This window comes from Oryx dammah, unplaced genomic scaffold (genome assembly GCF_014754425.2).
Source record: "Oryx dammah isolate SB20612 unplaced genomic scaffold, SCBI_Odam_1.1 HiC_scaffold_18, whole genome shotgun sequence".
Lineage (NCBI taxonomy): Eukaryota > Metazoa > Chordata > Mammalia > Artiodactyla > Bovidae > Oryx > Oryx dammah.
The window spans coordinates 115,010,610-115,032,587 of record NW_024070202.1 but is presented as its reverse complement, the minus strand read 5'-3'; the positions used below and the strand labels follow the sequence as shown (position 1 = coordinate 115,032,587).

Genomic DNA, 21,978 nt, shown 5'->3' with positions numbered 1-21,978 from the left:
TGAGATTATGTCCACATCTGTCAAATAGGGTAAAATGATTTCTTATGCCATTTAAAAGCTTAATAGTTGTTAAAAAAAAAAAAAACTATTGACATTTTAGAATATGTTCTGTGAAAGTGTGAATTCATTGAATTTTTTTTTATAGAAAACTGTTCACTGAGAGCTACAAGGCATTTTCATCATAGAAGGCTGATTTTACCCATCAACCAGTAATCCCTAACTCACGATATTATGATCTTGTACTAATTCAATCTGAAAGGGTACTTATAGACTTTCTTAAAATTACCACCATAACTCTAAGCATTTATCCTCCTTATAGAATGACCAATGCACACTGCAGGTGGCTCAGCTGGTAAAGAATCCACCTGCAATGCAGGAGACCTGGGTGATCCCTGGGTTGGGGAAGGGAACGGCTACCCACTCTAGTACTCTGGCCTGGAGAATTCCATGGACTGTGGTATAGTCCACGGGGTCGCAAAGGTTCGGACACGACTGGCTTTCACCTTGACATATGGCATCTGGCAGGTTGATTGAAGAAACAAGAAATGATAAAACTCCAATCTACTTGGCGCCTGGCCAAGTCAAGGCAAGGTGGGAATGGAAGGAGGGAGGAGACGTGGCGTGTTCATGGTGAGAAGCGCAGAGACCGGGAGGCTGGGGAGGCAAAGGGCCCACATGTGAAGACGCCAAGTGAAATGGAGATGGGACAGGGGAGGGGCCCCCCGGGTCCCGTGGTTTCTGAGCAGAAGAAGTGGTGTCAGGGGAGGTGATCCTGCCAGTATGCTGTGTGGTACACGGCGGGGCCGCTGCTGAAGGAGACACACCCACCTGGACTGTGACAAAGTGGTGGCTGGAAGATTCAAACAGCAGCCCTGGGACCCTGAGCAGAGCAAACCCCAGAGGGAAAGTGGAGAAACCGTCTGGACAAAGGAAGAACCAAGTGGCCTGAGACCCTCCCCTGAAGGGCCTGGGTCACTGACCATCAGGAACAAGTGGCAGGGACTGCCTACAGCCCAGGAAACCCAGATTTTACCATACTGAGCACAAAGATTCCTTTATTATCCCCAACGTCATCTTAACCTTAAACAATAAAACCAAATGTTTCCTTACAGATTCAGATCTTTAGAGAGAGAAAAAAAAAAAACCTCGTGACCTAGAAGAAATGCCATAAAATAACAGCTTAAACTGGAACATAAGTATTATATGAAGAATGGGTTAAAACTAAATCCCTTAACTTAGCAATCTACTCAGCAGATGTCAGAGTAGTTGCTCCAGTTTTAAAGCCATGAATTCTGAATTCCTGGGAAGGGATGGTGGAAACCATCAGGATCCCCCAAGCCCCCACACTCGCACAAGTTCATCCAGCACCATCCACACCACTTTGAATGACAGAGTGGTCCCTGCATCACAGGCATTCCACACCGTTTCAGGAAACTTCCTCCCCAAACATCGTGTCATCATCAAAGCCTCCACTGTTGTGAAACAAATTTCGATACTCTTTGAAAGAAGCACAGGCACCAGGAGGAAAACCCAAAGACCACCACAGCACCACAGGAAATCTTTATAAAGAGTCTAAGTGCTTTTATTACAATAGTGCAAGGTAGTATTTCATCCAACGCTCACCAACAGCACACTGGCGTCTTCTATAAAACAGTTTCAGAAAGTTCACACAGGAAAAGGAAAAGATACATTGTCTGTAATGATTCTCACATACAATATACTGCTTAGTGGTTAAACTTCATGTGGCTCAATCAAGTGTAGTCGTTTTGTACCAAACATGTGGCAAAAACGTTTTGCTCTGCTTTATTCTGCTCGCCTACAAACACGTCAGAACATGCCTCATGATTAGAAACGCTTTATGACGACACTCCCTGACACCCAACATCTACACGTGCTCGCGGTCAAGCCAGTTGTACCAAAGAACCATAAAATACAAAATGATAGGAAATATAAACATCAATTTTGTATTTCAAGTTTATAACATTTTATTTACAAAAATAGTCTGGGAGGAAAAGGCTTTACAGTCCCATATTCTGCCTGGGCAGGGGGGTGGGGGGTAGCTATCATCACGTCTAGGGTTTTCCCTACCTGTTACTCTTAAAGAGTCGGAGCTGAACTCGAGAACCCAACTGTGGACTAGAAGCTCGGGTGGAGAGGAGGGCGAGGGGGCGGGCTGAAGGGCAGGGTGAGGGGGAGCAGAGCTCTGTGAGGGGCGGGGGGGGGCGGGGCAAGGGGTGGGGGCGGGGGGGGGGGGGGGGGGCGGGGGGGGGGCGGGGGGGGGGGCGGGCGCGCAGATGGCTTTGCAAGCTGTCCGGCGGGCGGCGCCGCATGCAATGGGACACCACGCTGGCGCTCTATGTACAGGGCCCGTCGTCTCCGGGTCTGAAGGACACTTGCGCTCCGATGACACCACTGCGGGAGCGGTGCCCAAGCCGCCACTAAGACATGACCCCGAAGACGGGGTTGTGACGGCAGATGCTCGGGCCGCACTCCTCGTAGTCCTTCTTGGTGTGACAGACCTGCAAGAACTCCGGCTGCGAGAGGAGCGTGTACACGCGCCGGCAAGGGAATAGCATCAGACAGATGACCAAGCAGAGGAGACACACCCCCACCCAAACCGCCACCTCTCTCCTGCCTCCGCCGCGGACTTTTTGTGAGCCTGAACTGCCAAACGGGAGTTTTATTTCGTTTTTTAAAAAACTTGCCCGCGTGCTCAGGCGCTCAATCGCGTCTGCCTCTTGGCAACCCCATGGACTGTCGCCCGCCAGGCTCCTCTGTCCATGGGATTTTTCAGACAAGAAAACTTATTTAGCTTCTATTTAGGAACAACTATGCTTGTTCGCCTTAAATTAGCAATTTGTTAGCTAGTCACAAATTTGAGGAGGAAAAGCAGTAATTACTCAGAAAAATTTCTGGAATTAATGATTAATGCGACATTGTAGGTTATTTTCAGATTCACTTATCTACAATATCTATAACCGCTAATTTGTAAGGATATTTATGAATTAGTGGTACTAATTTGCACCACTAGTGGTCATTAAAGTATTTTTTCTATCTCAGAATTACATGTGGGGCTGTTTAGAGCCACACACAATTAGAGCACACAGCATTTCATCTCCGGTAAGAGAATATTAATTCAAACTCAACAGAGACCAGAGCTGGAAAGACAGCACAATCCAGGAAAGGACTCACGGTCGAAGCCAGCATGGAGCCTCCAAACCACACGGCGTAGCGCTGCATGTGGTGCGTTATCACCTGGACCTCCACGGGCTTGGGCTGCAAGGGAAGTGACGCCAGCCCACTGTCCTGTGCAGAGGGCACCCTGGCACCTTCCCACCGGGGGCCCTCCTCCCACCCCGCAGGCCCCACCTCCTCCCTGAAAGGAAGGTGCTCAGCCCTCCCATGGCCAAGTCCAACGACCCCCAGCCCCAGTCCCAGCCCAGGTGGTGCAGAGAGCAAAGAACACAAAGCAAGGGCAGCTTATCTCAATTTAAAGGCGTTTTCAAGAAGTAAACATTCCATGCAACTAACCCAGCTTATTTTTTTAAACTAAGCAAATTAGATGTTTTCACATCTAGAGATAATTCTAAGAAACACTTAAGAAAGATAGTGCTAAGTGGTGTCCAACTCTTATGATGCCACGGACTGTTGCCCGCCAAGCTCCTCTATCCATGGGATTCCCCAGGCAAGAATACTGGAGTGGGTTGCCATTTCCTTCTCCAGGGCATCTTCCCAACCCAGGGATCGAACCAGGTCTCCAACATTGCACACAGATTCTTTACCAACTGAGCTACATGAGAAGCCCAACTGAAAGTGAAAGTCACTTAGCCGTGTCCGACTCTTTGCGAGCCCATGGACTATAGAGTCCATGGAATTCTCTAGACCAGAATACTGGAGTGGGTAGCCTTTCCCTTCTCCACGGCATCTTCCCAACCCAGGAATCAAACCGGGGTCTCTGCATTGCAGGCGGACTCTTTACCAGCTGAGCCATCAGGGAGACCATGGGGCAGTAACATGTAGGTGTCCCCAAAACACTCTAAGAAATGATACCACCATGGGGTGATCCCAGGAGGTGAGGACACGCGGGTTTGCTCCCATGGGCCCCACACCGAACCCAACCCTGTAAACCCACCAGCTGGTTAAGGGTTATGCTCTTGAGGAACACACTGGAGTGCCATGCTCACACCAGTGATGAGAGCCTAATCAGAAAGTTCCAAAGGACATTAGAGTTCCTCACTGACAAGTGATCCACCTCCTTGGGGTACTGGTCATCACAGGACACGCCTGATCTCTGACAACAGGGAAGAAACTGCTGGCAGGCGCAGGGGCCAGCGGGGGGTGGCGGGGCTGGGGGAGAGTTGTGTTGCTGCATTGGGAGGTCCGCACCTGTCCTAACTGCACAGCGGGAGGGACTCCGGGCAACAGACCTCTGACTGTAACTTCACAGTGTGGCTAAGAAAGCGGCACCCACTCAAGTTTACCCCTCACGGCCCAGACCAGCGCGGCATCCAGCCCTGCCTGGCTGCCCGGAGGCCTCACCTTTATCCTGCCGCCGCTGAGCTCCTCACTGAGCTTCAGCCTGGCGTCCACCACCCTCTTTAAGTCTCTCTGCAGGCGACGTCCGAAATCCCTGAACATTGTCGAGCCTCCCGAAAGAACGACATTCTAAAAGACACAAAACAGAGGTTTCCTTACATGAAATCACCTGCCCACAACACACTCCCCACCCACCCTTCAGTCGTCTGAGTAATACACTTCAAGCTATATGAGAAGCTAATCACTGAGGCAAAGTCAGCACTATCAAGGAAGAAGTATGAATCGGGACTTCCCTGGTGGTCCAGTGGTTAAGAATCCACCTTGCCATGCAAGGGACACAGGTTCAATCCCTGGTGGCGGAAGGAAGAGCCCTAGTGCCTTGGGGCAACTAAGTCCATGCCACAACTAGTGAGTCAGTGGGCCAGGACCAAAGATCCCACGGGCTTGCAACAAAGACCCCGCATGTTGCAACTAAGACCCAACACAGCCAAATAAATGCATAAACATATTTTTTAAAGTACAAACTGAGTTTTTCTCCTGCGTCACAAATTCTCTTGGTGCTTTTCCTCCACCATAACCAAGTGAAATCATGCTGCCTGTTCTACTTCTCAAGGGGGCAACTTCTACCACACCCCTCCCCACACAGGACTGTCTTCTCTTGACAAATCGCAAATCTGCATCTTTCTGACAACATCCTGCCCCGACATGTCACTGATAATCACTGCCACACCCTGTCATCTGTGGCAAAATCGCTCAGAAACAACAGGAGGGGGCTTTGCTCCTGCCACAAGTCAGGAGGCCACCCACCAATGCTGCATCCAGGGGTCACCCCTCATCACTGCCGCCACCACCCTCAACACAGCTGGGAGCTGAGAGCACCAGAACCAAGTCTAGAATGGGTCAGACGGCAACCTTAATAGAGTAAAAGAAGGGTCTTCTGATCCTCATCTTTTTTTAAAATTTTTAATTGGAAGATAATTGCTCTGCAATGTTGTGTTGGTTGGTGCCGTACGACCCTGTAAATCAGCTGTAAGTATACATATACCCCCTCCCTCGTGAGCTTTCCTCCCCATCCCACCCTGTCATCTGCTTGAAGAGACTCCTGCTAACACCTTCACACAAACTGCGTACCTGTGAGCTACTAAGAATCACAGTTTAAAAGCATTCTTGGTTATTTTGGGCATTGGCTTGTAGAGTAAGCCTCACAGTACAATTCTCAACCTCATAAATTTATACTAATACAATAACTTTCACCTATTACTGTTACTGCAATTCTGTCACCTGTTCCATTAGCACTTTCTAGCATTTTTAACTCCAGTCCAGGATAGTCGTGGGCCAGTTACTGCAATTACCGGTCATATCTCTGTAATGGATTTTTTAAATTTACAAATTAATTCATTAGAGTATGAAAAACAAATGTTCATTATATTTCAGAAGCATTACAAGATCTTCAGTTGCTTGCAAAGGCATAACATGTAAGATTCATTCATTCATTTACACAAAACAGTGCTGTGTATACATGGTTAAATGATTCTGGACAAAGTTGCCAAGATGCTTCAATAGGAAAAGAATAGTCTTTTTCAACAAATGATGGTGAATAATTAATATCCATGGAGGGGAAATGAACATTTACTAACTACCTTACTTCACACACACAACTGAATCAATACGGATCATATATTTAAGGGCTAAAACGTACAGAATTTCTAGAAGAAATACTTCCTTAAAGTTTTCCTAACTATGACACAGGCAGAGGAGAGGACGTGCTCTGCTGGCTGTTTTCAGCGTACCTTCTCCAGTGGTAACTGGCTGGTTTCATGGAAATAAGACTGGTTCGCTAACTAATGTTTTATGATCATAAGAATGTTACATGAACTTTATTATTTTCAACTCAAGTAGCTGTTCAGAGTTATCCTGAGAGTTTAAATTTAGCTGATAGGCAGTGTTGGCTTTGGTCTATTATCACCTATGCTCGTTCCACTTACAGAGTGGTGGAAAAAAACAAAAATAGAGAAATAAGTGAAATTACCAATACATGGATGCTGTCCATCTCATTTCAAGGGAAGCAACAGTGCTTAATGATTTGGCACCTTAGAAATGGGAACATTTAGCCTCACAGGATTCTTAATCAATTTCCACACAGAAAAGTAAGCAGATATTCTTCTAAGGGAAGTCTTTCAATACAATATCACAAATAGTAAAACTTTAATACTGTAATTTAAGCCCCTCACTCACAGGAAGGAAACAGCCTCCTAAGGCAGACACCACAAGACGTGTGTACAGAGAGCTCTCAGCAGAAAGCCCAGCTCAGAGAAAGCATTTCTAATGCCCTCCTTAACTAATACCGTCTTTGAAGTCGCGAGAGAACACTGTAACCCCCCACCTTACTTCACTGTTTGTACAGCACAGGCCAACGTGAACTCTTAAAATAAGATTTTGTAACTCAGCATTTAACAGCTGAGTAAATGTGTACTGAGGCTCCCTTTGGAAATACTCACTTCACTAAGGTTCCCGTCTTATGCTCTAATCCATACACACGCCCTTCCCATCTCACCCCAGCCCACGTTCCCACCTCCTCCCTGGTCTCACCAGGTTCTTTCAGGCACTGCTCTCCCCACGGGACGTCACTGTGTCTCAAAGGTCCTGGGTCCCTGCCCTCCGATCGAGGGGCCCCACCTTCCCTGAGTGTGAGCAGTCAGGAGTCAGGGACTCATGAGGCACTCCGCACGCTTACCCATTCACACGGCCCCACACGGCCTGAGAGCCGGCTGTTGCAGGCACAGAACCTGACCCAGCACAAGAGGGGAGACGCAGCCCATACACCCAAATGAATGAGGGACAGCGGTGTCAGCCTGGCAGGTGACACACGCCAGGGAGGAAGCCCTGAAGCAGGAAGGGGGAACGGAGCATGAGGGAGGCTGAGGTGGACCTGGATCAGGCTGCCCGGGAAGCCTCACTGGAAGCTGACAACCCAGCAAGGACGTGAAGGCATAGAAGAAGTGGGTCAGGGATGCGCCTGGAAGAGCTCCCTGACAGGGGCGGCAGGTGCAAGGGCCCTGGGGCAGAAATGTGCTCAGTGTGTCTGTGAAGCGGCCAGGAGAGAAACAAGGGAGGCTGGGGTGCGGAGAGGTGGACACGACCTCCGTGACCGTCCTGCTGGACCCTGACATGACTTCCCAGTGGGCTCCCCAGTCCTGTCTTATCTCCCCTAGGCGACTCCCAGCACAGCACCTTGGTGACCACGATAAAGCTTGTCACCCAGTCACTACTCCTGCCCTCAACCCCCTGGACAGCTTCTCGGCGCTCTCGCACTGGGAGCTGAAGCCCTGCCATTAGCCTCCATGGCCCGGGGCCGCTGCATGGGCTGCTCACTGCACAACTCCAGGCCTGCTGAGCACTCAGGTCAGGGGCTGGCACCTCCCTCCAGGCACCAATCTGTGCCACTGACTCCTCTAGTACGACCTGGACGATGTGGTAGGCATGGCCTTTCCATTTCTGAAAGGTTTTGGGGTGGCAGGGATATCAATGGAATTTACTGCACACTGAATAAATGAGTAGGTTTGCTAGACCTTGCCATGCCCACTCAGACGCCATGTTCACCTGCCCGTGTCTGCACACAGGTCTTCTTGGCCTCAGCCACCCTGTCCTTCACCCGTCCACCTCTACCTGGACCTTCTGGGAATCAACTTCAGCTGAAGGGGACCCTCTCTCCTGTACTGCCATCATGCAGAGTCTTTATGAAGGTCTCATAAAAAGTAAAATCTCAAAATGTATTCACCTGCTGAAAGTCTTAGCAAGTCTGATTACTGATTTACTAAATTACATAATTCCTCCCTTTTCCTTAACTGAGTCAATTCAAATAATAAAAAATGCATACTTCAACAACTACTTTATCTGAATAAAATGTTTTTAAAATGTAGCATTTTCTGAACTAAATCAAAACTCAGCAGTGGCCACAGGACTGGAAAAGATGTTTTCATTCCAATCCCAAAGAAAGGCAATGCCAAAGAATGTTCAAACTACCGCACAATTACACTCATTTCACAGGTGAGCAAAGTAATACACAAAATTTTCCAAGCCAGGCTTCAACAGTACATGAACTTTCAGATGTTCAAGACGGACTTAGGAAAGGCAGAGGAACCAGAGATCAAATTGCCAACATCCGCTGGATCATAGAAAAAGCAAGAGAATTCCAGGAAAACATCCACTTCTGCTTCACTGACTATGCCAAAGCCTTTGACTGTATGGATCACAACAAACTGTGGAAAATTCTCAAAGAGATGGGAATACCAGACCACCTAACCTGCCTCTTGAGAAATCTGTATGCAGGTCAAGTTAGAACCAGACATGGAACAACAGACTGGTTCCAAATTGGGAAAGGAATAGGTCAAGGCTGTATATTGTCACCCTGCTTATTTAACTTATATGCAGAGTACATCATACGAAATGCTGGGCTGGACAAAGCACAAGCTGGAATCAAGACTGTCGGGAGAAATATCAATAACCTCAGATATGCAGATGACACCACCCTTATGGCAGAAAGCAAAGAGGAACTAAAAAGCCTCTTAATGAAAGTGAAATAGAAGAGTGAAAAAGCTGGGATAAAACTCAACCTTTAAAAACTAAGATCATGGCATCCAGTTCCATCACTTCATGGCAAATAGATGGGGAAACAATGGAAACAGTGAGAGACTTCATTTTCTTGAGCTCCAAAATCACTGCAGATGGTGACTGCAGCCATGAAATTAAAAGATGCTTGCTCCTTGGAAGAAAAGCTATGACCCACCTAAACAGCATATTAAAAAGCCAAGACATTACTTTGCCAACAAAGATCCATCTAGTCAAAGCTTTGGTTCTTAAAGTAGTCATGTACAGATGTGAGAGTTGGACCATAAAGAAAGCTGGGTGCCAAAGAATTAATACTTTTGAACTTTGGTGTTGGAGAAGACTCTTGAACCTCCCTTGGACTGCAAGGAGATCCAACCAGTCCATCCTAAAGGAAATCAGTCCTGAATATTTACTGCAAGGACTGATGATGCTGCTGAAGCTGAAACTCCAATACTTTGGCCACCTGATGCAAAGAACTGACTCACTGGAAAAAAGACCCTGATGCTGGGAAGGACCGAACGCAGGAGGAAAAGTGGACGACAGAGGATGAGATGGTGGGTAGCATCACCGACTTGACGGACATGAGTTTGAGCAAGCTCTGGGAGACGGTGACGGACAGGGAAGTCTGGCGTGCTGCAGTCCATGGGGTCGCAGAGTCGGACACGACTGAGAGACTGATCTTATCTGAAGAAGTAAAAACTCAAAATGCACTAACTTGCTGGAAGTCTTAGCAAGACTGATTACTCATTTACTAAATTAAAGAATTCCTGCCTTCCCTTAACTGAGTCAAATAACAAAAATGCATATTTCAACACTTTATTGGGATAAAATTTTTTAAAACACTGCAGCATTTTCTCTGAACTAAACCATAACATTATGGTGTCATTTCAAATTCCTGGCCTCACTATGAACAGTCCTAACGGTGACCAAAAGCTTATTTAACAGGTGCCGGGGGATGGTCGCTGTCCCCCGTAAGTAAGCCTCACAAGGCGTTATGAAGCAGGCGTTGCCACACCATTTCACAGATGAAAGAGCAGGACCGGCAGTCAAATCACAGCCCGGAGCCACACAGCAAGTAAGCTGCACGCCTGACCACACAGCCCGAGCTTGTGGCCATGACGTTTAGAGACCCTAATAAAATGGCGGTAGTTAACATTCACACAGTACTGCCTACACCCAGGCCCGAGCTCTACCCTGCGCATGCGTTCTCTAAGCAAATCCTCGCGAGAGTTCTGAGGGACCGTTTCGCTGATCGTACCCACCATGCTCCAGGGCAGGCGCCGGCTCTGAGAGCGCGAACCGTCCCTGCACCAAACTGACACCGCCTGACGCCTCAGGCAGCAGGAAGAAACCCCGCGGTCTGGCTCCGGAGCCTACACTCTTACATGTTACGATACAAAAAGTGACACTCCTCGAGAAACTTTCCACAAAAGTCTAAGTTCAATGTGATTCATTCTAAAGAAAATGTAAAAGATCAGGTGATCTTTTATCACACGGAACAAGAGCGGTGGGTAAGTTTCCAGGGTGCGGGTTTCTCGCAGTCCGCCCTCCTCAGGAACGACGTTCCCGCAACACCCAGTTACCCCCTCCCACCACTCCCGTGGGATCCTGCCTGGAGACCCTGACGAGCTCAGAGCCGGCTGACCCACACGAGTATCTCAGCCTGTCGGAAGGCGTCGGCTCCATCCCGTCAGCAAATCCTCAGACCAGAACCCGCCCATCAAGAAGCATCACTAGTCAACATACCACCAGGTGTGTCCCGGGAGAGAAGGAAAGCTTGACCTGAGCTAGAAAAATACCAAAAACTTAAAACGCAGGAAAAGAAGCTGGACACTGAGGCAGATGAAGGGTAGAGTATTATACCATTAAAAAAATGATGCTTCTGAAAAACGTTAATTCCTTAAGACAATGTTCACAACACAATGCTAGGTTACTATACAAGATACTAAATATAAACACAGCATGATATATTTACCTACCTACCTATATTTCAAGAAAAGGAGAAAGACTAAGTGATAACTGATACACAGTGATTACTGCTTTATTAAAAATTTTGCTACTTCTCAAACTTTCTAAATGTATTTTAATCTGGAAATAGTCATCTCTGCTCATCCACAGAGTCTAGGTTTTCCTGTGCTTTCACAGTGCTGTCCGCTGACTTGCTGAAAGGCCACGGGCCCCAATCTGCATAGCACACCTTTCACTCATCTGCTGTTGAGACCCCTGTAGTGGACGGACTTTTCAACAGGTCCTTACTTTGCTACATAAATGGCCATTCCGTGATGTGAAATAAAAAGTCTATAGAAGGACAGGCCCTGTCTTTATGCCAGTAAAAAACATCCTGCCCAACGTCATCATATACCCTACCCAGACCTTTTTAAGTAGAAACACAAAGTCTGTATTAATAGTAAAGTCCACTGAATACCTTATATGGGATTAAAAATAACAAAAGTTCCACTCCTGTAACATTAAGTCTATTTTGTGCTAGAGGCTCTATCCTTATTCTTCATCCAGCTTGACAGATTTGCAGCGCCCCCTGCCCACCATCCTGTGTACCTCAGCCGGCTTCCTCTAAACTGCAGACACAAAATAGCTGCATGTTTTGTTGGGATCGCAGTATTTGGGTTCCTCTTGGCTCAGCTGGTAAAGAATCCGCCTGCAATGCGGGAGATGTGGGTTCGATCCCTGGGTTGGGAAGATCCCCTGGAGAAGGGAAAGGCTATCCACTCCAGTTTTGTGGCCTGGAGAATTCCACAGACTATACAGTCCATGGAGTCACAAAGAGTTGGACATGACTGAGCAACTTTCACTTCTTCACTCGTCCCTGAAGAGATCTCCATGCCAACTGCTCCCTACAGGCTGGGAAAACCTCAGAGTGACTAGCTGCTAACAGTAGTTCTCAATTCAGCTGCACATCAAAATCATCTAGGAAGCTTTTAAAATCCAGATGCCCAGAAAATTATATCAGACTCTCAGGGTGAGACCCAGACATCTGTGTACTTTACTGCTCCTGGAATGATGCCCACAGACAGACAGGGCCAAAAACATCTTGTTTCCAGCAGCATCTGCTGCCTGGAATGACTTGGCCTCGTGGGGAAGTCACAGGCCAAGAGCTCTCACATGCTAGTCCTCTCCAGACCTAACTTCCATCACACTTAGAGACTAAACAGAAAAAGGGGGCGTGTGAATACCCCTTTTAAAAATTAATTAATTTTTAAATTTTTCTTTTTTGCACAGGCTTTCTCTAGTTGCAGCCAGTAGGGGCTAGTCTTCATTGCAGTGTGTGGGCTTCTCACCGTGGTGGCTTCCCTTGTGGAGCAAGGGTTCAGTAGTTGAGGCTCGCAGGCTCAGTAATTGTGGTGTGTGGGCTTAGTTGCTCTGTGGCATGTGGAATCTTCTTGGACCAGGGATTGAACCCATGTCCCTTGCATTGGCAGGCAGATTCTTACCCACTGGGCCATCAGGAAAGTCCCATGAATAACCTCCTTATCTACAGGCCAGACTGAAATAAAAATTAGATTACGACTACTCCTTTTGTCTAAAACAATTGTTTGGCTTTTTTGGAAGATTCTCAGTTTTCAAAGGTACATTGTATTCTCCACCAACTTCTTTTTCTTGCCTACTAGCCTTAGGAACATGTTAACTCAAGGCCCGAGGAGATCTCAGGTGTTTTCAGTAGGGCCTATAATAAGCCTTCTGCTCACTTCACCTACAGTTTCTGTGACTGGGCCTGGGAAACACAAGAAATCCTGGCTCTACTGGTCCGGGTGGTGCCTTGGGAGCAGGTGAGGCAAAGTGGAGACACCCTCCTCTGAAGCCAAGGGCAGGCCTCAGGGCCCCAGGGAGCTGCCTCAGAGCCTTCCCCACAGGTTCCCCTATGGCCCTCTCCACCACCAGAGCTGACCGTCTGAGCCTGTGGGGACTGGAGGAACCAGGCACGAAAGCAGAAGTCAGGAGCCCAGCCTCCTGCAGGGCCTGGTGCCTGCGTGGGTAACCCAACAGGGCTCAGCAGACAGCAGTCATGAGTGTGTGTTGGTGCAAACCTGCTTCCTGCTTCCTGGGTGGTTTACTGAGCACTTGGCAGCCCCATGGCAGGTGCCTGGGACACTGACGAGAGTGGGCCCAGCAAGCAGAAAGAAGCATCAGCAACAGAGAAGGAAATGACAGGAAGACTGGAGAGGAAAGATATGATCCCAAAGACATGCTCACTCAGCTCTCCAGAGCATGATGCCCGTGTGTTCTGCAGAAGCACTTGTATGTAGCATGTCTCTAACCAGAAAAGGGCTTTAGAGTTACTCATAAAATCCCACCAACCGTACATCCATGCATTTCATGAACACAGACGTCATGGTGGAAGGTTCTGTCCACAGCAAGCTCATGTCCACGCCCACAAGGAGGAGCTGACAATAGGAAGCGGGACCCCAAGTACAGAGTGAATCCGAAGAACAAGGCTGCCTACCCGAGAGCCTATAGCCCGGGGTGACAGCCTCCGGAGACGACGGGCAGAGCAGCGGCCGGTGGGGGCCACAGGTCTCGGGGATAGAGAAGCCTGACAACCACACTAACTCAAAAGATACAAGCACGCCTATGTTCACAGCGACTTTATTTACAATTGCCAAGACGTGGAAGCCATCTAAGTGTCCATCAACAGATGAATGGATAAAGATGTGGTACGTATATACAATGAAATGTTACTGAGCCATAAAATGAATGAAATAATGCCATTTGCAGCAACATGGATGGACTTGGAGGGCAATAGGCTAGAGGGATAAGGCAGAAAAAAAATACTGTATGGTATCACACATATGGAATATAAAAAATAAAACTAATGAACATAAGAAATAAGACACAGCTATAGAAATAATCTGCTTCCCTGGTGGCTCAGCTGGTAAAGAATCTGCCTGCAATGCGGGACACCTGGGTTCAATCCCTGGGTTGGGAAGATCCCCTGGAGAAGGGAACAGCTACCCACTCCAGTATTCTGACCTGGAGAAGTCCATGGACTGTATAATGCATGGGGTCCCAAAGAGTCGGACACAACCAAGCAACTTTCACTTTCACTTTTCATAGAGAACAATCAGTGGTTACCAGTAGGATCAGGGGAAGAGGCAAGACAGGGGCAGGGGATTGAGAGATACAAAATATTCTGCATAAAATAAATAAGCTACAAAGATACTGTACAACTCAGGAAATATAGCCAGTATTTTATAATAACTACAAGTCCAAGATCAATTTGCTCCATTTAACCTAGGTCCATGTAGTTCTGGGGCTCAGGGTCGTCCTCTATTAAGTAAGGAAGGAGCTCAGGCTACCAGGCCATCTCTACTTCCTAGAATTCTACTGAAAGTGAACTCAACTGTCTAAAGAGAAAAATCTCACCCCATCATGAACCTTCGTAATCACTGGCACAAGTTTCACTTCCATTACAGTGAAATGAAGACTAAAGAGAGCACAACTGTTGCATGCTTTCATGGACATGAAGACACAGCTAATGCCAGGTGAGATCTAAGAAGTAAAGAGAACAAGGCATGAATTTTACTAAATTTTAATACTCTCCTCTGTCTCTAGTTTCCCTTTCTTACACATTTTATTGGAGGAGAGAGATGTTTAATTAAGCACATGTAACAATAAAAATCAAATCCCACTGGCCTCCAAAGTCAAATTCCCTGGGGTTCTCAGTCCCTTTGCCAGATCCCCAGGTTGGGAAATCTTTTGTGGGTCCTAGAACTTTCTTAACAGTGCGAGAATTTCTTTGGTATAATTGTTCTGCCTCCTGAGAAATGGGTATGCAGGTCAAGAAGCAACAGTTAGAACTAGACATGGAACAGTGGACTGGTTCCAAGTTGGGAAAGGAGTATGTCAAGGCTGTAAACTGTCACCTTGTACATCATGTGAAATGCTGGGCTGGATGAAGCACAAGCTGAAATCAAGATTGCCGGGAGAAATATCAATAACCTCAGATATGCAGATGACATCACCCTTATGGCAAAAAGTGAAGAGGAACTAAAGAGCCTCTTAATGAAAGTGAAAGAGGAGAGTGAAAAAGCTGGCTTAAAGTTCAACATTCAAAAAATGAACATCATGATATATGGTCCCATCACTTCACAGCAAATAGATGGGGAAACAATGGAAACAGTGAGAGACTTTGTTTTCTTGCCGACTTTATTTTCTTTATTTTCTTGCAAAATTACTGCGGATGGTGACTGCAGTCATGAAATTAAAAGATGCTTGCTCCTCGGAAGAAAAGCTATGATCAACCTAGACAGAATATTAAAAACAGAGATACTACTTTGCTGACAAACGTCTGTCTAGTCAAAGCTAGTTTTTCCAATAGTCACGCGTGGATGTAAGAGGTGGACCATAAAGAAAGTGGAGAAGACTCTTGACGGTCCCTTAGACTGCAAGATCAAACCAGTCAGTCCTAAAGGAAATCAGTCCTGAATATTCATTGGAAGGACTGAAGCTGAAGCTCCAATACTTTGGCCACCTGATGCGAAGAACTGACTCACTGGAAAAGACCCTAATGCTGGGAAAGATTGAAGGCAGAAGGAGAAGGGGACAACAGAGGATGAGATGGTTGGATGGCATCACCGACTCAATGGACATGAGTTTGAGCAAGCTTTGGGAGTTGGTAATGGACAGGGAGGCCTGGTGTGCTGCAGTCCATGGGGTCGAAAATAGTTGGACATGACTGAGCAACTGAACTGAACAATAAGAATCAAATTATAATTTGTTTTCACCCATAAAAAGCTGTCTACATAGGAAAATGTTCCTATGTAGAAAATGTTCCTACATAGGAAATAATAAAAATAATATTTCTTAACTATAAAATTTCAAACAATTTTAAAACACAAAAAAGTAGAAAGTAAAAATCCATCTCCCAACCCCAAAGATATTTTATTTTGAGTCTGGCATATATCATTCAAAACCTTTTCAAATATATATGTATGTATGTATGTATGTATGTATATATACATACACAAACTACATTTTAAATCAAATCATAGTATATATAAATTTTACAATTTGCCTTCTCACTTAACAGATACTATAACGTCTTTTCATTTGCATTTACATTGATTGGCCTCATTCTTTTTGAAGACTGCACAGTACTCTACTGTGTACGCCCTCGCTCCTGGGCCTGATGGCCTCCTCTAAGCTCAGCCCCCCGAGCTGAGGAGGTAAGACTGCAGAGGCTGCAGGCCCAGAGCATGAGCCAGAGGGCAACCACAGGTGAAGAAGGGCCAGCTGACCGACACTTCCTGCTCTCAATATCCAGCTGTCAGCAACACCTCCTTTTATCCTGTAATTACAGAGACTAGCCTTTTCTCATTTCAGGTTTCAAAGCTCCCTGGTCACACAGAATCCTCGACAACGTTATCACATGGGCATTCCCACCCGATGCTTCAGTCGGGATCTGACTTCTTTCTGGCAACAGCGCATGTGGGACAAACCTAAGCACGAGTGAAGCAAAGCCAGCAAATTCATGGAAAACAGGCGGGGAAGGGCTGCTTTTATCTTTCGGTCACTATCCAGGGTTAAAACTGTCCAATTTAAAATACAGCTGGCCAGATAAGAATAAAGATACAAGAAGACTTAAATTAAAAACTTCCGGTTAACTGAGTCCTATTTCCAAACATTTACATCATCGCCACTCCAAGAATAATATTTCACCAGTATGTTGGCCTTTAACAAATCCTACAAGACCATGGTGAGACAGGAACGTCTGCACACTGATGTTAAGAACCTATTCTTCTAAGAATGCTGGGCCTTAGGCTGTGAGATGAAACCCGAGCGCCTCCCCCAGGCGGCTGATACCTTATACAGCGGACGGCGAACGTCGATGGGGCAGTTCTGTATGACTTCATCAACAACCTCCGAGATGGACTCCATGAAATCTGGGTTGGCAAACTGAATTTTGTCCAAACATAAAAGAAATATTACATACTTCTCTCAATAACTTTTTTTTAAAGTGACTTTAATAAACACAGAATGTACTGTAACTTTTAAAACCGTCAGGCTGCAATGACCACGTCAAATATTGGTATGTCAAACAAACCCAAGTGAGTGTGCATGGGGTGACTGACGGTGACATGTCCCGGCGACACGTGTGGGCTCAGTGAGGGGAAAACATCACACAGGAGCCAAGAGCGCCCGGCCCTGCATCAGGGGACACCAGGAATCCTGCTGCCCGAGACTGTAAGTCACATGTGTGTGACGTGTGTGATGTTATGGAAACACTGTAAGTACAGAACAAGTGTATCACTTATGAGTATTAATGTCATCTAACAATTAGCCCAGGATACAAGAGAAAACACAGCCAGTGAACAGTCACACTGTAAACCTGAGCCAGAAGCCTGGCAGAGGCACAAGGGGGACGGTTTGAAGGGGTGGCTTTTTAATGGAACTATGGTAACGGTCACATCACTGCGTAAACAGTCTTCAATTCAGTTCTGTAAGTCAAATAAGGTAAAGTGTAAAAGAATTCAATTTTAAAAATTTGAACTATGCTTTAAAAATCAAGGACACCTTTAGTGAACTCAGGAAGGTAACACGGGGTGCTCTCCAGCTGTTCACTGGCCATGGTCAGTTTCATGCCTGTTTTAAATCTATAATATCAAAAGGCACGAATGAGGGTTAAGATTGTGGTGAGGCAATACTGTGAGCCATCTCCCTGCACAAAAGGTCACACACACCTGGAAACAGGCAGCAGCGTGTAACCGACCTAGCAAAAGCAAACTGAATTAGAAAAATAAACCAAAATACGAATACAACCCATTTTATTACATCTTAAAATGCTGTCTCTCCATTACTGTATCTGCAAGAGTTAATAATAACTCTCTGTGACTATAGTTAACACAGCGAGGCCTGTAATTCCTAAAGCCCGTCTAACTACTGGAAAGGCTGCTGCTCAGACAGGAGCTCTAACTTTAATTTGCAGCAGGAAACACAGCAGGACTCACCGTCTGGGGTTCAAAACTGGAGTTGGGGCGGACCTTCACAAAGAATGGAAAGGTCACGTGCCCTCCTACACCCACACTGATGAGTATTAATGTCAGGATTAACCAATTTTCTGGTTACTGTGAGAGCAACTCCATTTCCATTATCTTCTATTGCTCTTAATCTTCTAATTAAGCATCTTCCTAATCACTTGTTATCTATTTTTTCAACAGAGAGCCAGGTCTAAAGAGGGCAACAGTCAAGCAGGTGATCACACAGGGTGCTGTAACAGTTGCAGAGGGTAGGGCGGGCACCCGGCGGTGCTCACGGGAAGGCGGCCCGAGGACTGCTGCCTACAGACACCAGGGGGCAGCATCACTCCACCACACACGCGGACTTCGCTCTCAGAAAGCCCGCCTCTTTACCTCTGGGTGAAAGAAAATCTCAGGGCCTAGGAACCTTTCGTAGCCGACATCTATGACGAACTTCTTCTGGTTGATGGCGTTGATCCCCGTGTACTGTTTGATCCACTTCCGAGGATCCACGTCGTACTTGGCGAACTCCTTTACTATATCAGGGCAGATGTAGCAGTATTTCTCCTGCAGACACACACACACACAGAAGTCACCAGAGTCTGCATCTGACCAAGACCCAGTAACCCCCAGCCCTGGACACCCCGAAACCAGTCCTGCCTGCTCATCACAACTCCAATGTGGACGCAGTCAGGCCTCACAGAATTTTCATGACTCTGCTCCGGACTGTGAGTGAACCTGCTTGCTTTGCAGCTCAGCTACTCATCTTAGCCTTTCCCTCATATTCTGCTGCTGATCAGCTGAAGTACTGTCTGATGGCATGTACTAAGTATCTTGTCTCCATCTCCTGTCTCCTTATTCCTCGTGGGCCCCACACAGCACCTGCCCGGGCACTCACGGCCGTCCACCTGGACCAGCAGACCTGCGCTGCAGCCCCACACTGAACACAGCCGACTTCACCCCGATGCCGAACACGGCTGATCCCGGGTCGTGAACCTGCTGTGCAGTCTGACACGGCAGGGCCACCAACTCCACAACATGGACACACTGGACTCACAACAAAACACACACACACCCCTGCCCACTGGAGCACACACTCTAGCGCAGAGTCAGGAGAGTAAGCAACGACCATGGCGAATAAGCAGACCATACGGCACCTTACAAGGTGCCAGGTGCCACGGATGAAAGAAGAGGCCGATGGGCAGGACGGAGCGGCCGCGCGCTGCGGCCTGAGAACTGCTCCTGGTTTTCACCCGGACACCAGCACCAGCCTGAGACGTGCCCAGTGTCTCCCTGGCGTCTGGTGGTGCCCCCCTGGGGATCTCTGGTCAATCACCTGTCCTGAGAACTGACCTCAGCAGAGCAGCAGGTGGCTCTTGAGTACCAGATCCTGAAATAAAGCTGCCTGTGGGCAACGTGGGCTGTGTTCACCACCAGGCGCAGAGCTCATGCCCACCGCACATTTTAGGGCCTCTGAAGGTGGTTTCACGATAGTAAGTTTGAAGTGTCCTAGAATCCCTGAGACAGACCCTAATGCCATCCTTGATATACTCTGTCAAATTATGAGCTCCACAACACTGTGCTCATTAATATCACAGTGAGTCCATGCGACTGCCAGTCTGCAGACTGCAGAAACATGCTGCTGCCCTGGAGGCCTGCTCAGCTTCTCAGGGCACCTCAGCTGCTCCAAGTGATGGCACGAACACCTCAGTGACGCTGGACGGGGCGCGGCCGTGTCTGCACTAAGCTCTGGACCCCCACTGCCAGGCTCGTGAGTGCCAGGCCCACCAGCCTCAGGCCTGCGGAGACCACCCCTATGGGGTGCAGGGGCCCTACCACCTTTCCAGGACGCCCTCGCCGCAGTCTCAGGGAGGAGTGAGCAGAGGACTAACCACAGGCCTGGCAGCTGGCTGGAGGGACAAGGGTCTCTCAGCCCCCACCTCACAGCTGAGCCACACACTGTGTGGCCTGAACACACCAGATCCAGGGTCAGGGTCAGCACAGGGCCCCAGAAGGCCCGCGACAAAGGAAAGGCCACCACAGGAACCTGGAAAGCAGCCCCTCAGTCACCGCTCAGGGCTCTGCTCCTCGACATCCGCCCCGAGGGCTGGTCACGTGCGAGACAGAGGGGGCAGGGAGGGGGCAGGGAGGGGGCAGGGAGGGGACGAGAAGAAAGGCGAGGAATGGAGGGCAAATGGGGTAGGTTTCAGTCTAAAAGGATGCTTCCGGGAGCTTCCCAGGGGGAGAGGGCGGATCTGGGGTTGGGCCGGGGCTGCGAGTTCGGCTCTGAGAAGCCCCTCCCTGGAAGCTCCTGTCCTGGACACCCAGGGCAGCAAGGGCCCCTCCTCGCAGGAGCCCCAGCCCCAGAACACCTGTGCTCACCGAGGGCGGGGAAACAAGAGAGTGCCCCCTTGCTCCCTTTCCTTCAAGCCCCCTACTGGGTGCTTAGTGGGGGACAGGCAGGGGAGGCTGAACTCCCTGAGGTTCAGACGCTGTGTGCTCTATGAGAAGGGGAGACGCCCAAGGCCCCCTGTCGCCCCCACGGAGCAGTCGCTGGAGACCAGCGACTTAAATACTCTCTGTAAACAAAACCCTTGCTCTTCATCTGTATGATAATCACCCTTGTGTTATGAAGACTCTCTTGCATTTTGGCTATAATAAAAAACAGTAATTTGTCCTGATTTTCAACCTGGAAAGAAAGCTCCTTTAAAAAGGGTTTGTCAGCTGCTACATACAGAGAAACACAAAGACCAGACTGATGAGCCCGGTCAAGTGGGCACTTTTAGAAAGACTCGGTAGGACGTTTTTCTTCTCATCTTACTGATTTGATCTTTAAAGCCCTCTGAAACCTTTCCAGCATGGTCATTACAGTCTAGAAACGACAGGGGGTAGGGTGGGGGGCGCCGATCTATGACCCCACCCTGGAACAGCATTACTCTGAGCTGTAATTCACAGGGCTCAGAATCACACTCTACAGGTGCTGGAAATGCGTCTGAACGCTGGCTGACTTCACCAGACTCCTGACGTCACTGCTGCTGCTCTCTAAGTTACAGATGAACTTGGAGAGAGGGGAAGCAGACACGCTCAGCTAACTGAAGTTCTAACCTAATTAGGCTCCTTGAAATGATGCTGGCCTGGGTCTGGGGCTCAACCCCGGCCACCAAACTGTCTTCATTAACAGCAGGAACCCCCACAATCATAAATGGTTGGAGACACACGTTCTCTCGGGGAGGGAGGAGGAAGGAAGATGAAGCTGGGGGCGGGGCTGGGGCGGGGCTGGAGCGGGGCTGGGGGCAGTGGCAGCAAGGGAACCCTCCAAACACCATTTCTCTCGCCCCCAGACAGGCCTGCCCCCGCCTGTCTCTACCTTGATGGCTTTGGCGGTCTCCAGCGACTGCTCCGGGGGGATCCCCGCCTCCCGCTCCCGCAGCAGCTGCTGGATGAAATAGGTGATGTCCCGCCCTGCGATCGGGATGTGCTTGATGCAGCTTCCAATCACGTAGCCTTCTGCCTAGGGAAGGAGGGGAAAAGACGAGGGGGAGGCCTGTGAGCAAGTCCAGGAGGCACGGGCTCCCGGCGCTGAGTCAGCCCTGCCCGCCCAGCACCACGGCGTTTCCCGCGGCCACACACACTGTCTGCGGAGGGCTCGCTCGGGCCTGGAGCCGAGTGCGGTTCCGTTAGTAGAACCTGACGTTTTCATCAAGACTGTTAAGAGAAAACCCTGTAAAACTGTTCATTTCCAAAATGCACGGCTGCCAGTCAGAACCAACGGCATCATCCTCCTTTTGTTCCTCTAACAAAAAGGAAAAAGTTTTATTTATAAGTGTTACAGCAACTAGAAATGGACCTGTAGTAAAAAGTC

General features: G+C 48.2%; 1 protein-coding gene across 4 annotated transcripts in view; it reads right to left on the bottom strand.

The window, feature by feature from the left end:
• Positions 1 to 1,558: 1,558 nt before the first annotated feature.
• ACTR3B (actin related protein 3B) overlaps positions 1,559 to 21,978 on the bottom strand; it is a 73,874-nt gene continuing 53,454 nt past the window's right edge. For 3 of the 4 annotated variants that reach the window (XM_040260531.1, XM_040260529.1, XM_040260532.1), the window contains 6 exons: positions 21,484 to 21,627; positions 18,510 to 18,683; positions 16,963 to 17,055; positions 4,540 to 4,665; positions 3,193 to 3,276; positions 1,559 to 2,534 (listed from right to left, as the gene is read on the bottom strand). In XM_040260531.1, the coding sequence (XP_040116465.1) occupies positions 2,439 to 2,534; positions 3,193 to 3,276; positions 4,540 to 4,665; positions 16,963 to 17,055; positions 18,510 to 18,683; positions 21,484 to 21,627 (717 nt within the window). In that variant the 3' untranslated portion in view covers positions 1,559 to 2,438. The remainder of the gene's footprint in view (positions 2,535 to 3,192; positions 3,277 to 4,539; positions 4,666 to 16,962; positions 17,056 to 18,509; positions 18,684 to 21,483; positions 21,628 to 21,978) is intronic. The other variant, XM_040260530.1, reaches the window with a different exon arrangement.